At 38.5% G+C, this 17,561-nt stretch overlaps 1 protein-coding gene across 7 annotated transcripts in view; it reads right to left on the minus strand.

Moving 5' to 3' along the window:
• The window catches only part of NOX4 (NADPH oxidase 4), a 154,587-nt gene that overhangs the window by 124,569 nt on the left and 12,457 nt on the right, over window positions 1-17,561 (minus strand). For 5 of the 7 annotated variants that reach the window (XM_021062622.1, XM_003129745.5, XM_003357234.4 and 2 more), the window contains exons 3-4: window positions 2,871-2,981; window positions 692-776 (exon numbers count right to left, since the gene is read on the minus strand). In XM_021062622.1, the coding sequence (XP_020918281.1) occupies window positions 692-776; window positions 2,871-2,981 (196 nt within the window). The remainder of the gene's footprint in view (window positions 1-691; window positions 777-2,870; window positions 2,982-17,561) is intronic. The other 2 variants (XM_013979249.2, XM_021062623.1) reach the window with 1 other exon arrangement.

Below are 17,561 nucleotides of genomic sequence, written 5' to 3' on the forward strand. Positions count from 1 at the left end.
CGTTGCAGATGCGGCTCGGATCCCGCGTGCTGCTGTGGCTGTGGCAAAGGCCAGCAGCTACAGCTCCAATTCGACCCCTAGCCTGGGAACCTCCATATGCCATGGGAGCGGCCCCAGAAAAGGCAAAAAGACAAGAAAAAAAAAATTTGTTTTAAAGTGACTCTTAAAAACCAAAAAATTCTCACTTCATATTTTAACTTGGAATTGAGCAGGATAAATTTCCACAAATTTTAACATTTGCTCTTCTAACCAAGTGTTAATATCAAAGAAACACTCAAAAAATAAAATTTTGATGGAATCATATCCTATGAATGCACATTTCACATTCCAATTTTCATGCATTTGAACTATCATATCATTACTTAGAGGTTAAAAATTATAGCCTCCTTCCAATCTTTCTAAATGAAAATTACTTTCTAAATTACTTTTAGAAAACAACTATTACCAGCTTGAGAGCCAAACTTTGCACACTATAATGTAAAATATATATAGACACATTATTTTTTTGTCTATGACACATCTATTTTCTGTAGCACCACGAGATAAACCTCTTCAAACACACGGATGAGAAAACTAAGCTATATAATAAGAAAACAAGTTGGTGACAGTGAGTGATTTATAAACAATAAAAAATACCATTCATAAAATGTGCTATTCTAACATAATATTGAATATGTTTTGGTTTTCTCACCTGAAAAAATACAGATAGTAACACCACAGGTTATATGGAATGTTCTACTTTTATCCAACAGTCTTCTGGTTCTCCTGCTTGGAACCTAAATAAAAATCATTTGATATGGTAAAAATGATGCAGTAAATAGGATATATGCACAAAGTTTTGGAAATATTGGCAGAGGCTTATTAATTAAAAATTGTGGGCATTCCCGTCGTGGCTCAGTGGTTAACAAATCCGACTAGGAACCAAGAGGTTGCGGGTTCCATCCCTGGCCTTGCTTAGTGGGTTAAGGATCTGGCGTTGCCATGAGCTGCGGTGTAGGTTGCAGACACAGCTCAGATCCCTCGTTGCTGTGGCTCTGGCGTAGGCTGGTGGCTACAGCTCCAATTGGACCCCTAGCTTGGGAACCTCCATCTGCCACATGAGCAGCCCAAGAAATGGCAAAAAAAAAAAAAAAGAAAAAAAATTGTTGAGATGAAGTATGATATACCTATTTGGGAACACCCAAACCATTAAAGATAATGTGAGAAGCTGATTATTGATGAGGAAAGATGTGCAAGATATACTGTTAGGTAAAATAGTTATAACACATAAACTACACTATGATCCTGTATTACTTAAAATGAATGGCATTATATGATAACATATTTCAGGCATTTACCCCAAACAGCAATTGTGGTTGTTCTGGCAGAGCAGTATGAGAAGAAACCTTCACTTATTACTTTGCATATTTCTGGAATTTTAATTTTATAATATATATGACTTTCTTTGGGGGTCAAAAATAAGATTATTTTTAAAAGAAGCAATTGCATCTACAGGTTTAAATGCCTGGTTGATCTTATACAAAAACGAAATGTCAAGCATCTTTGAAAACCTATGTTTCACATTGGGGGACAATTCTTTAAGACTATTAAATACTGAGAGACTCAGGTGGGCACTTTTCATTTCTGCCATTTATCTTCGCTTTCTTCCCACCAAGTCAATGGCCAGCCACAGGGATCAAATCCTCGCATTTTACCATAGCTGGCAACCTAGAGAACGTGTTATTTCCCCCAATTACTGCATTAAAAATAAAGAGTTTCTAAATATAATTTGTGAAAAGGTTGAGAAGTTTTACCGCAGTAAATCCACTCACATGAACTCACAGAACATCAAGTGACCTCATGTTAACAATTCCTTTTAAAACATCCTATCAATTCAGCAGTACCTAACAAACTGAAGTGAAGAAGGGAATAAACACACACACATACACATGCACACACAGATAAGAGAGACAAAAACCAATTTCAGTTGAATTTTAACTTTCAAAGGGCTTTCTACTTTCTTAAATCCTTTGTTTTACAGCACTTGATATCTTACATGACATCATGTCTTAAGACATCTATGGCAAGCCGTCTACATGGCTCAAACCAGGTGTGTGTTTTAAGAAAGCAATTGCCACCAATATTAGTCATCCTGGGCATTGATCAAAAGTCCAGGAGTTCCCGTCGTGGCGCAGTGGTTAATGAATCCGACTGGGAACCATGAGGTTGCGGGTTCAGTCCCTGCCCTTGCTCAGTGGGTTAACGATCCGGCGTTGCCGTGAGCTGTGGTGTAGGTTGCAGACGCGCTCGGATCCCGGTTGCTGTGGCTCTGCGTAGGCCGGTGGCTACAGCTCCGATTGGACCCCTAGCCTGGGAACCTCCATATGCCGCAGGAGCAGCCCAAGAAATAGCAAAAAGACAAAAAAAAAAAAAAAAAAAAAAAGTCCAAAGAGCTCTGGTTTGCTCACTTGAATTTAATTAAATGAAAATACAAGATCTCAATGAGGAATAGTATAGAGGAAAGAACTCAGAACCGGGGCTGATCTTAGCCAACATTCACTAGTCTCAAGATCTTGGTCCTGTTACTTAAACTCTCTATGCTCCGGGTGCTTTATGTGCAATACCCTCAGAATCATGTGAGGATTCACAAGCACACATGTGAATTACATATATATTAGCACAGTGCCCAATACTGTTTCTATTATCTGCTGCCTTGTCTTTTGTTATAGACTAGCTCACTGATCATCTTGACAGGTGACCTGGTCTTGATGAACATCTTTGAAGAAATCCACTCTAGCAGAAAGTCAGACGAAGAAAACTAAGGAGGGGTAACATGCCACTTATACACTTGATTTTTATTTGGGAACCTTCGACTAGAATTTCGAACTTACCTTCTGGGATCCTCGAAGGTAAGCCAGGAGTGTCCGGCACATGGGTAGGAGGATAAGGCTGCAGTTGAGGTTAAGAACAGATGCGGAGGCTCTGCTTAGGCACAATCCTAGCTGAACAAACAAGGCAAGGGTCAAAACACGGTCAAGGGCAAAAGTCAACTACAAATATATGCTGCAGACCTCACCCCACAGGATCACGGCAAATGCCAACTCCTTCCAGAATCATGAATAACCCTCCATTTTCCTCTCACCAAAAGAAAAACTGGTCTCTCTTTCTCCCCTCCCCTGCCTCATTTTTGGCCACATCTGCAGTATATGGAAGTTCCCAGGCCAGGGATAAAATCTAAGCTGCAGCTGCGACCTACGCCAGATCCTTAACCCACTGGCTGGGCTGGGAATTGAACCTGCGCCTCAGCAGTGACCCAAGCCACTGCAGAGACAACACCAGATCCTTAACCCACAGGAACTCCAGAAACTGGTCTCTTTCTGTTCTGTACTGCCATAAAACTTAGCCTCCTCTCATTGCTACCAGTGTTCTATTCACCTGACTACATTCTTTCAGTGCAATGTCAATTTCTTATTCTACACCCACTATACTGTGCTGGGTCTCAAGAGCCCTAAGAGCGTCACATATTGTGTACCTCCACATCAGTACAGCGTTGAACCCTTTGTTCACTGACAAGGGACCAAGAATGTCAAACAGAAGTTTTGCATCTGTGTTCTCTCTAGAACAGTCTGAGCCTCTGCACAACTCCCTTCACGCCAGCATCTGTCTTTAAGCTCTTCACCTTACTGACTCTGCTCATCTTTCAGGTCATCTGACCTCTCTAAAGTTCTTCCCTGACCCCAACCCAGGAGAAATCCCAGATCAGCTGTGCCTCATGCCAAGCTCGCCACAACCTCGCTGTACAACATATATTTCAAAGAATCAGTCCCTTTGGGTATTATTCCAAAACTTCTTGGCTATGAATTTTAAATCAAATTCTTGCTATAGACACCTGCTGTTATCTGGTACACCCACATTCTTCATAGGAATGGTGTATCACATGAAAAGAAGAGATGGGGTTATATCTGTGCACTTGTTCTGAAATAAACATAAAACTACTTTAAGACTTTACTAAGAAATGGGTGTAAGTCAGATGCTTTTCTTATCTTAAAATTGTTTGTTCCCCTGAGAGTCCGAACTTAATTCTTGGCAAAAGAGCAACCGTGTTACATGGTGTTTCTTGTCAACTATATGAAATACCATTCCTGAAGGTAGAGGGGACAATAAGGCATGTCAGGAAAGCAGTAATTTTCATTGACATATAGAAAAAGGAATTAATATTTCCAGTTAGGCTATTCCTACATCGTGAATTGAGCACCTCAGGGATACAGTTCAATAAATACACCAGTAAATGGGCAAAAGAAAACAATCCTCTCTGGACTATCTAAAAAAATGTTAAATATAATTTTCTCACTTCAATGAGCAAAATTATTATCATCTCGGAGTGATAAGTTTTTGTTATTTAGGCCTCCAGAGAAATAGAGCAATCGCTATCTTTTTTTGATCTGGCTTCTGCATGTGACAAGAAAATTTTAGCTCAAGGGATTTTGGATGATAATTTTGTCTGCAATTTTAATGTGCTAGGAAAATAACTCACTTAAAATATATCAGCTAAAATCTACCATAAATTCAGGACTTAAGAGATACAAATAAATTATCCAAATGTCCTTTGTGGTTCAGTCTTTAAAGAAAATTCTTCTATTTTTGCATTTTCTGACCATTTATTGCATGTCTGGAAGTGTTTTATTGCTGTGTTTACCTTAAATCACACAGTAATTTAATTCAAAGTGGATTTAAGTGTCCCCTTGGGATAAATGGAGTTTATTTTGGCATTCCACTTCTTCCACATGACTTTGCAAAATCTAACCGGAAATTTTACTAAGGACTCATTTCCCTGTATATTTTGTTCCTGAATATACTTAGTTCTTCAAACCAAGGTGAAAAATTGTTTTTCTTAGCTTATTAGACCACAAAATTCCCTCATTCAGAAGCATTGAAGAGAAGAGGACATGGAGACATCTCATTTTAGTGGCACAATCACAGGAAACCATTTTATCTACCTTACTACATGGGTACTAGTCTATGGCTAAGATTTGTTTTATTTAGTCATCACTAATTCTTGACCTTCCTAAGAATCAGCTGCTTCCAGTGTCCAAGGTTCATAGCCTTCATAAGGATCAGCTACTTTCAATGCCTAAGTTATGTGCCCTCCCACTTCACATGGATGCCTGTTTTACCATTCCTAGAGAGCTGAGCCCATCACTCTAATTTTCAAATCTCACTTAGATTAGTTATCACTAGATGGCAGCGTTACTTTCATGGTTCAAACCCTACCTGTCGAGGTCTCACACCTAATTAACAGAGAATTCCACATGTCATTTAAAAATTATAAATATATTTTAGATGCTTGTGTATACTTGCTATGGACTGAATTATGTGTCCTCCTCAAATTCATACGTTGAATACTTGAATACGATGGTATTTGGAGATGGAGTCCTTGGGAAGTAATTAGATTTAGATAAGATCAAGAGGGTAGAGTCCTCATGATGGGATTAGCATCCTTATTAAGAGGAAGAGACCTGAGCTCTCCTTCTCTTCCCTGTGAGGATACAGCAAGAAGGCAGCCACCTGTAAACCAGGAAAAGGGATCTCCACAGACACCAAAGCTGCTGGCAACCTGATCTCGGACTTCCCAGCCTCCAAAACTGAGAGAAATAAATGTGTAATAATTGTGTAAGCCATCCAGTCTATGGCATTTTACGGTAGCAGCCTGAACTAAGACAGTCCTATAGAAAATGATAAGAAAATGTGCCATTTGAAGCACGTTATAAAAGACTGTAACATCTGGGTATAACAGATGTTTTTCCCAAAATCTCAAATGCCTGTTATTGTTGGTTTTTTAACCTTAAATCTGTTATTTAATAACTATTCATCTTGGGCTACTAACTGTCTTTATCTGTAAAGATGAGGTGGATAAAATGTTCTTATCTGTAAAATTAGCATAATATATATGATAATGCTAGCTTTTAGGACTTTTGTGAAAAGTAAAACCAGTCTGAAAAAATGCAGGCATTATGTAAAATTAACTTATTACTTAGGGTCACTATATCACATCTTTTCTCTAAATGTTGACTTCTGTACTTGCATAGTAGCTGTTATCTGTTTCATCTGCATTATTCATTGAACATATTTTTTTTTTATTGTGATAGGCACATTTCACAAGGCATCAAGTGTTCAATAGTGAACTGAAAACAAAAAATGCCTTTTTCCTTAGGATGTTATGTTTTAGTAGAGGAAACAGATACTAATCATATAGCTGCCTAATCAAATGTAAACTGTAACCAATACGCAGTGACCACTGCAGGGAATGAAAAATACAGAGTATGAGCATCTGTAACAGGAAATGCAATCTGAATAGGAAGGTCAGAAAGGCTTCCTAGACTACATGAAAAGTGAACCGAGATCTGGAAGGTGAGCAGAAGTCACCTAGGAATGAGGACACATATGCAGAAAATAAACAGCCCTAGAACCGATGTGTGGCAAATGGGAGCATGGTGTATACATGAGAAATTAATGTTGGGCCAATGTGGTTGGATTGGAAATGGGGGATGGTAGAACATAAACCTGAAGAAGCAAGTAGAGGTAGACCTTGGTGGACTTTGTAGGTCCAGAATGTGTGTCTTGGAGTTCCCACTGTGGCCCAGTGGGAACGAATCCGACTAGCATCCATGAGGATGCGACGCAGGTTCCATCCCTGGCCTCACTCAGTGGGTTAAAGATCCAGTGTTGCCATGAGCTGTGGTGTGGGCAGCAGACGTTGCTCGGATCCTGCGTGGCTGTGGCTGTGGTGTAGCCCAGGGGCTACAGATCCGATTCAACCCCTGGGAACCTCCATATGCCTCGGATGCGGCCTTAAAAAAAAGAAGTGTGTCTTTATCCTAAAATCAATGCAGATTGTGTCTTAAGCAAGGAGGAGATGAGAAGAGATGAGTATTTGGTAATGATCTCTCCGAATGAAGTGTGGAGAACAAAATGGGAGGTGGCAGTCTGGGCAATGACAGCACGTTCTGTGGTTAGTCATCACAAAAGTGAAATTTTATCTGAGACAAGAATAACATTTTATGGCCATCGTAGCTGAGTCATACATATAGAAGAGATTCGGTTTTGACTAAATATTTTATTTATCAGTAAATTTACTTTGTTAAATAATTTCCTGAAACATAGACATATAAAATTGGTGATCCAGCCCACAGTGCACCTCCAGCCGGTGTCTAACTCCTTCTATTAGGGCACCAAACAGAGGTAGTAATCCACCCTCCGTTGAATATCTCCCGAGACAGCACAATGTTCTACCGTCAAAAACTTATATTTTGTTCTCTTACACTTACACGAAATCCGTGTCTCTATAACTTCTGCCCACAGACGACTCTGGACAATACTATTCCTAAAAGAGACCTTCAAAAACTAAAGATGAAAGTGGGATGGTTTCCCAACTTAATCTGGTTTTCTTCAGGCGAAACACAAATTGTTGGCTCTAAAATGCTTGATATAATTTTTAAGACTCCATGATCATCTCAGACGCCTTTCCCAATTCACCAGAATTCAGTATCGACATCTAAGGACAAGATCTGCAGAATCTAAGACTGTGTTATACTGTGGAGCAAGTGTATTGCATAATAGCTCATCTTGTGTCTACAACCATTTTCTCACATGCACTGCTATTAAGCAACAATCCAGCTATCCTATAACAACAAAAGAAAGAAAGAAAGAAAAAGAAACAGAAGGGTGAGACAGCAGGCACATAAATGTAAGAATTTATGGGCATTATATATAGCCCATTATATTACATTGGGTGTGAATGCTATATTTTGATATATTTCCTTCTCGATTCTGCCTTAGCTGAAAATTTTACATTCATGTTTTCCTCATCGTCATCCAAGTTCTTGACAAAGCTATTAAAATGTAACAAAATTCTGGTGAAAGAGTTGTCTCTAGAGAAGACTCGCAAAATACCTTTTCTGCTAAATTAACTTTCAAATGAACATTATGCTCTCAACTGGGAATTTTCTCAGCAATTTTAGGGAAATACAAAATGACATTCTACACGTATGTATCTATGCAAAACTGATGTTCAAAAGGATGTGAAAAGGCCAGAAGAGTATTAATAGTAAGCTTTAACAAAATGGTCATTTCTCTAGCTAACTCTTGGTGAGTCAACGATTAGTCATTTCCAGGAAAAAATAAAAATGGAAGTTATCATAGAGGTTTCTAAAAGATTTTTTATATTATAATTTGATATTTTGTGTTTGTCAAAAATTATGTAAATTTGTACTCATTAAGGTCAATTTTATTGACTCTTTTCCTCTAAGGACATATTTTTAATCAAACCAAACGAAGCCTACGTAACACTTAATTCTTACATGTTTTATAATCACAGAACTTAGCTCTTTCACAGGGCCTTATATGTCATCCAATCCAGCCTTCTTTTTGCCCCTACTTAATATGGCTAGTTCCTAAAGACACAAGGACTAGAACCCAAATCTCCCTTTATGCTCTATCATTTCCCTAAGAACAGAAAAGAACACTTCACTCCCTAGAACAGAGATGTGAATTCAGACACTTTGTTTTTGTTTTGTTTTGTTTGATTTTTGCTTTTTTTTTAGGGCCACACCCATGGCATATGCAACTTCCCAGCTAGGGGTCTAATCAGAGCTACAGCTGCCGGCCTGCACCAGAGCCACCGCAATGCCAAATCCGAGCCACATCTGCAACCTACACCACAGCTCATGGCAACACCGGATCCTTAACCCACTGAGCGAGGCCAGGGATTGAACCAACATCCTCATGGATCCTAGACGGGTTCGTTTCACTGCACCACAACGGGAACTCCAAATTCAGACACTTGGTGTAGTTCTCTTTCCAAACCATAATATTTTCTTACTCTATCAGTAGCTTAGCCTTTATCCCAATCAGTAGGTTTTCCTGTCCCTTTTGTGTAAATCTTTATCTACTTGAGTTCCTAATCTGACTGCACCTTGAAATCACTTGATGGACTATTTAAAAATACAAATCTCTGTTGTATTCCTGAAACTCTGATTCTCTAGACCTAGGGGGTGGGGGGCCCCTCAGAAGGTACAACCAGACTTGGCTATCACTGTTTGAGAATACACACTTGGAAGTCAGACAAGTCTGCATTAGAAGTCCTTTTATTAGCTGTGTGGCCTTAAGCAATTTTCTTACTATTTCTGTCTCATTTTCCTCACATATATTTTAAAAAATGAAAACAATACATCTACTCCAAAGGGTTATTGAGCATATATATATCCTAAGTGCAGTACTTGGCATATAGTAAGAAGTTAACAGAGGCTATTTTATATCATTCTGGTCCCTGGCCATCCACACATTACGTCTAGTTACAGAATTTAAATGCTCTTATGGCATAGCTTCCTGAATATCACTCTTTCCAGGCCTTTCCATCCTCTGCTCTAGTTATAGATGGAGCTTATGAGAGCCGAGTTTTATTCCACTCAACTGTGTCCAAAGAATTCAGAGTTCTAGGTAATTAGCAGGTATGCAATAAATATACGGTGGATGATAAATGAGTGGACCTCTGAGATGCCCTCATTTAGGAAATTAAAAAAAAGAAATCAAACCTAAAAGTGTTTACCCAAGAGATCTACTCCACATCTAGAATCAGAAGTAAGGACCTGCTCTTTCCATCAAAACTACATCTCTCAGGATACCAAGTCTGTCCCCACCTCCCCAGTGCCCACCATTCTAGAGACTGGGGTCTCCTCTATGGAACTGAGCAACGTACTAATTGGTTGCAAAGGGTTTTTTGTTTGTTTGTTTATCCTTTATGTCTTTTTAGGGCCGCACCCACAGCATATGGAGGTTCCCAGGCTAGGGGTCTAATCAGAGCTGTAGCCACCAGCCTATGCCAGAGCCGCATCTGTGACCTACACCACAGCTCACAGCAATGCCCCGATCCTTAACCCACTGAGTGAGGCCAGGGATCAAACCCACATGGTTCCTAGTCGGAGTCATTTCTGCTGCTCCACGATAGGAACTCCTGTTTGTTTTTTAAAGCTTCTTTTTTAAAAAAACTTTTTTATCTCTTTAATCACCAAGAAATACAGGGATATATTCTAATTTTTTTATTTTATTTTTTGGCGCCTCACGGCAAATGGAGTTCCCAGGCCAGGGCCGGGGATCAAACCTACGTCCCAGCGCTCCAGAGACGCTGCCAATCCCATTGCACACAGTGGGAACTCCTCCATTTAAGAAAACCCTCAGGGCCACTCTAGGTCCCTGGCAAGACTGAATAGAAAATTTAGTCCAAACTTCTTTTCGATCCAACTTATATTAGAAGTCTGTAAATAAGCCAAATTGCCAATACCATAAGTTCGCTCCGCTATGCTTTTGTATTTATTACACGACTCCGTTCAGATCCTGGATGCGTTATCCAGACCAGCTACCCCAAGCTCTCACTGCATATCTGTTTCCTCTCCAGGGCTCATGCTGTTGCCATCTCTCCTATTTGTGCTGGCATCCCACCTCTTCCGACCTCCACGCGAAGTACCGGATGAACCCTTCGTTATGCTTCAAGTCTCAGCCCAAGGGTCCTTCTCTCCATTAAGCCTTGCGGGGCCCACATCCCCATCCATACCCTCCAAACTTACCCCCTTTACAAATATTCTGAAAAGTTTGGACATCTTTCTCAAGGCTTCCCTTCTGCCTTTTACCATGCCTCCTTTGGAACACTCAAGCCATTATCCTGCAATGATTTTCTTACTAATTTTATCCTTTTTTTCTCCACAAAGCTAGTGAGTGGCAGCAAAGAAAGTGGAAAAGCTCAAACTGCCTCTTATCCTTGGGAATCTCAAAATGCATGGACATACCAGAAAAACTAAAGAAACTTATTTCAAAAAAATATTCCTTGGGGAAAATATTCTTCTGGCAGTGGAAGCCAAAAGAAAGCCATCATGATATAGATACATAAACAAGAAGAGACAACCCCGTAAAGCAGTCTGTATGATTTTCCAAAGCAGCAGGAGGTATTTTTTTTTATAGTCTTTATAGTAACCAAAAGGATCCACGGCAAAAAATCAGAACAATTTATTTTTCTTCAACCTATAAATCAAAACTTCAGTTCTAATTTAAATGTTTAGTTTGTACCATTTATATATTACAATAGGGCTATGAATTTAGAATATGGTGGACATTCCCTGGGAGCACGGTTGCACTTAAGAAAAAAGGCATTTCGGAGCTCCCGTCGTGGCTCGGCAGTTCGCAAATCCGAGGCTTCAGGTTCAATCCCTGGCCTCGCTCAGTGGGTTAAGGATCTAGCGTTGCCGTGAGCTGTGGTGTAGGTCACAGACGCGGCTCTGGCATAGGCTGATAGCCACAGCTCCGACTGGACCCCCTATCCCTAACCTCCATATGCCGCGGGTGTAGCCCTAAAAAGACAAAAAAAGATAAATAAATACATAAATAAATAAATAAATAAAAGAAAAAAAGAAAAAAGGCATTTCAATGAAGGGCTACTTCGAAAGTGGATTACCTAGTTATTTTGATAAGGTTCCATATGGAAACAATAATGAATAACATGTCATGAGCAACCAGAAAGTCCTTAATAATAATTTCAGTAATTATTTCTTTTAAAAAAATATATATATATATAAACTACCAATTCAGTGCTCTTGGGGTATATCCAAAAGCTCATGAATGTCCCTTCATGCCATTATAAAAAAACTCTGATTCATTCCAAATGATCCTAAGCTGGTTTCTGTCAACTAACTGCCCTGGAGATTTTTAACCATGATGGAACTTTTGACTCAAGTTGACCTTTCTTCCCATCTATAAACTGTTTTTTTTAAAAAAAAAAAAAAAAAGCCTCTAGAAGAAGCTACCAGTTTGAAAGAAGGAAGCATGTAACTAAAGGAACCACCAAAGTATAGTGTCCATTCTGATACTTTATCCACATATCCTTATGTTTAACTCAAATCTTTCCTTTTATATGTCATCATCCTTTATGCTGCCATTTCTAGAAATGAAGTAACTTCCATTTTCAGCAGAAATGTGGTCTCTCCTTAGAAGTCTATTATGAATCAGAAGAAACTGTAGCTATTACAGAAAAAGTAGAACAAAGCAAGACTGATACATGAAGTTCTGTCCCAATTTCGTCTACCTTGTCCTTCCTGTGCCAAAAGCCCAGAGAGCAGAAGATGTTCACTTCCAGACTATGTGTCTATCTGGAAAAGTTAAAGTTCAACTTAAATGGCAGTCAAACCACATATAAACACACTCGTGGATTTCTAAAGGCACTGCTGTCTAAGGAACAGTCACCAGATTTAAAGGTATGACATTTTCACCACAGCTAACACCTGTGACCTCTACCAGGTCACTTGTCTCCAAAGTCTAGCATTGAAGAATTCAACAAAACAATAATAAAAATGTCCTCCACATTCCCTCATAAAACTGTTCTAAAAGGTAAAAATATATCAAGTGAAAATGACTTGGCCTCTTTAGCTGACAAACATTATTAAAATGGAATTTTTTAAAAATTCATCTATGACATTCCTGTCATAGATGCCCAACCTTCATGTCCAACCCTTTCTCTCAGCGCCTTTCTTTTTTTTTTTTTTTTTTTTGTCTTTTTGCTATTTCTTGGGCCGCTCCCGTGGCATATGGTGGTTCCCAGGCTAGGGGTCTAATCGGAGCTGTAGCCACAGGCCTACGCCAGAGCCACAGCAACGCGGGATCCGCGGGATCCGAGCCGCGTCTGCAACCTACGCCACAGCTCACGGCAACGCCGGATCGTTAACCCACTGAGCAAGGGCAGGGACCGAACCCGCAACCTCATGGTTCCTAGTCGGATTCGTTAACCACTGCGCCACGACAGGAACTCCTTTTTTTTTTTTTTCCTCAGCGCCTTTCTAAGGCTCAGCAATAAGGGTCTTGAGAGCATTTGACTGTACATCACTGTTGCATTTTCCTCCTCATAGGAAATGATCCATGCACAGGGAAAAGTGCCCAGGAGTGAAATGTAGTTTGCAGAGACTGATTGGCTGGAAAGCTGAGAAAGGCCCAATTTCTCCTACATCACAGGTCCAGCACATTTGACCACAATTACTGAGTACTGAGTCCCCTCTAAGCTACTTTTCATCAGAAACGATTATCCCCAAACCTTGTATCTTTCTCATCTTTAAACCATTTTTCTTTTTTCTTTCCTTTTTTTTTTTTTTGGTTTTTGTCTTTTTAGGGCCGCATCCAAGGCATATGGAGGTTCCCAGGCTAGGGGTCGAATTGGATCTGTAGATGCTGGCCTATGCCACAGCCTCAGCAACGCGGGCTCCGAGCCGCATCTGCAACCTACACCACAGGTCACGGCAATGCCTGATCCTTAACCCACTGAGCAAGGCCAGGGATTAAACCAGCGTCCTCATGGATGCTAGTCAGGTTCTTTAACCCATGAGCCACAACAGGAACTCTGTGTGTGTGTGTGTGTGTGTGTGTGTGTGTGTGTGTGATTATTTTTCAATTTCTCTACATTCCTCCTAAAATTTAGAAAACAAAGCGTATATACTAGTAACTTGAACATATGGATTAATTCTTGAAAGGAAACAACAATCACAGCAACAGAACCCTTTCACTTGGTTAGAATTTTAAACAGACGATCCGTAATGACATATATTAAAGCTCATATATTGAATACAGGATATTCAATATTAAGATTTTTCTCTCCTATCTGTCAAGCGTAACCTACTTCAACATATCTTTTTGCCACTGCTGAACTCAATGCTGTTAGTTAATAATTTTTTAATTGAATCTATAAAATTGTTCTAATTTTGTCTTCAAAATACTAGCAATCCTAGCTGAGTATCTTTTAACCATAACTTCCATGCTGAATTTCTTCCAGACTTTCTTTCAAGAAATATATATATATATACACACTGTCCCCAAGAAGTTATCAATTCTAAGAGTAAGAACCTAATTGCATTAAAAAGGACAAAATGAAATAATAATGTTATATATATTTGAATTAAAAACATGCATGTATATAAATGTTTATCTACATATACAGGCACAGATATAGAAATTAACATAGATTTTTATAAATATGATTGGCTATCTCTGAGAAGTAAAGAGACGTTTCTACTTTTATATCATCTGCATTCAATATAGAGAAGCATGTATTTCTTTTGAAATGTAATACAGTTTAACAATTAAGCACCAAAGACCAAATGGATAAAAAACAATAAAAATTCAAAATAAATGAAATTAAATGGGTTAAAATAACTTGAAATCCTAATAACACACCCAAAGGACATAACTGTAAAAACAAAGCAGAGTATTTTGCACAATGATGTTTTTCACAGCATTTTCTTGGTAAATGAAGTAACAGGAGCCAACTGGATGTCCAAAAATATGAGAATGTTTAAGTTAGGTATGTTTTTATTTCTTCAGTAAAATATAAAAATAAGTAATTCATGTTTGACAATGACTTTGCGGTAACTGGGATAAATCTGATGTAATATTTAATGCTACATTTTAAAAGAATACAAAACTATTTATTCTAAATGACCATATTATTATTTTAAAAAACCTTGACTTTAGAAAACACACTAAAATGATGACAGTAGGTATGTGTAGATGCTAGGATATAAATTATTTTTTCTATTTTACTTTATTTTCTAAAATAAATACAAAAATACATATTAAATATGAAAATATGATAGAAAATCCAGAAATAAGCCCAAGCACCTATGGTCAATTAATTTATGACAAAGGAGGCAAGATTATACAATGGAAAAAAGAGAGTCTTTTCAATAAAGGGTGCTGGGAAAACTGGACAGCAACACGCAAAAAAATGATATTAGAATATTCTCTAACGCCATACACAAAAATAAACTCAAAATGGATTAAAGACCTAAATGTAAGACCAGATACTAAAAAACTCTTAGAGGAGAACATAGGCTGGACACTGTCTGACATAAACTACAGAAATATCTTCTCAGATCCACCTCCTAGAGTAATAACAATAAAAACAAAAATAAACAAATGGGACCTAATTAAACTTAAAAGTTTTTGCATAGCAAAGGAAACCATGAACAAAACAAAAAAACAACCCAGAGAATGGAAGAAAGCAACTGACAAGGGATTAATCTCCAAAATATATAAACACCTCCTGTAGCTCAATGTCAAAAAACAAAGAACCAAATTAAAAAAATAAAAAATAAATTTAAAAAAATGGGTGGAAGATCTAAAAAGTTATTTCTCCAGAGCAGACAAACGGATGGCCAAAAAGCACATGAAAAGATGCTCAACATCACTAATTATTAGAGAAATGCAAAATCAAAACTACAATGAGGTTCCACCTTACACCAGCCAGAATGGCCATCATCAAAATGTCTACAAACAATAAATGCTGAAGAGGGTGTGGAGAAAAGGGAGCCCTCCTACACTGTTAGTAGGAATGCACATTGGTGCAACCACTATGGAAAACAGTATGGGGGTTCCTCCAAAAACTAAAAATAGAACTATCACATGATCTAGCAAGCCCACTCCTATGACATCTATGCAGAGAAAACTGTAATTCTAAAAGATATATGCACCCTAAAGCTCACTGCAGCACTATTTACAATAGCCGAGATATGGAAGCAACCTAAATGTCCATCAACAGAGGAGTGGATAAAGATGTGGTACATATATACAATGGAATATTACTCAGCCATAAGAAAGAATGAAATAATCCTATTTGCAGCAACACGGATGGACCCAGAAACTATCATACTAAGTGAAGTTAGTCAGTGAAAGACAAACATCATATGATGTCACCTAAAAGTGGAATCTAAAAAGAGAAAGGATACAAATGAACTTATTTGCAGAACAGACAGAGACTCATAGACTCTGCAAAACTTATGGTTACCAAAGGGGACAGGTGGTAAGGGGAGAGATGGACTGGGGGTTTGGGATTGGCATATGCGCACTGTGGTATATGGAAAGACTGGCCAACGAGGACCTGCTGTATAGCACAGAGAACTCTACCCGGTATTCTGTGAGAATCTACGTGGGAAAAGATCCTGAGAGAGGAAGGGTATGTGTATATGCACGACTGGGTCACTTTGTTGTACAGCAGAAATTATCACAGCCTTTAAATTAAATAAACTTAAGTAACCCTCCCCCCAAAAAACTGAAATGCAGAATGAGCTTACTGAATAAATCAGAAGGAAGACTTAAAGAAGCTGACAGATATTTTGGAGGCTTGTTAAAAAAGAAACTGGACTGTCATTACTAAAACTGGCTTAAATTAATGATATACTTAAGAACCTACTATAGAACATTTCCTTAAAGTCTATTTGTTTATCGGCCCAAGATACTGCATTTCAATATATTTTGCCATATTTCCAAATGCAAAAAGAGGAGTTCCTGTAGTGGCGCAATGGTTAATGAATCCGACTAGGAACCATGAGGTTGTGGGTTCGATCCCTGGCCTTTCTCAGTGGGTTAAGGATCCGGCATTGCTGTGAGCTATGGTATAGGTTGTAGATGCGGCTCGGATCCCGCGTTGCTGTGGCTCTGGCGTAGGCCAGTGGCTACAGCTCTGAGTAGACCCCTAGCCTGGGAAACTCCATATGCCGCGGGAAGCAGCTGTAGAAGGCAAAAAAAACAAAACCAAAAAACCGAATGCAAAAAGAAAGTCATATTTTCTAAAGAGAATAAAGTTGGGAAAGTCTTAAAAGTACAATCAGAGGAGTCATATTATCTTTAAATAAAGAACATAAGTTGCAATTTTCTTTTCCTTTCTACTTTTCTACATTTTCCACAGTTTTCCTTAATTTTATGTATTATTTGCATACTGAAAAATACATACATAAACTTTTAAAACTTATCTTGCAAATATTTCCATGACTTAAAGTGGACGCTTTCAGAAGGACATTAAGTTGCTGGCCTCTCTTCTTCCAAGCTTTGGATAAATGAGATGTTTGTTTACAGCACTGGATCAAGGGGATAGACTAGGCTAGGAAGAGGGACGAGGAGCAATTTATAATGAATGACATTACAGCTATAAAGGGGAAAGAAAGAGCCCCACATGACATAAAGAAGAATTATTGGGGTGATGGGAGGGCATAAGAGAGAAAGTTACTGATTCTTAAACACTACTATAACTGGGCCCAAACATGAATACCAGTCAACCTATGATTCTTTTGTGACAGGTGCCACACCATGTTTGATATCATATCATATCATATCATATACGATTAGCTTATACACTGACACTTAGCAAACAATTTCTGAAAAAAAAAAAAAGTATTTCAGGAGTTCCTGCTGTGGCGCCATGGTTAAGAACCCGAGTGCAGCAGCTTGAGTTGCCGGGAGGCATAGGTTTGTGAATGTAATTGGTTTTGAAACGATAACAAAGAAAAAATATATATTGTCATTTGCACATTATCTTTTTTTTTCATTATCTTTTTAAAAATACTTCAGAATTTATACATTGCACAAAATGAGGCATTAACCTCTCTAAGTTACTGGAAACTTTTAGACATTAGCAAATATTTACAAATAGATTTCAACAGCAAAACATTCTTAACTTCAACAGCATTTCCTGGAGGTTTCTGCTGGTGCAGCAGGTTAAAGAT

This window comes from Sus scrofa, chromosome 9 (assembly GCF_000003025.6).
Source record: "Sus scrofa isolate TJ Tabasco breed Duroc chromosome 9, Sscrofa11.1, whole genome shotgun sequence".
Lineage (NCBI taxonomy): Eukaryota > Metazoa > Chordata > Mammalia > Artiodactyla > Suidae > Sus > Sus scrofa.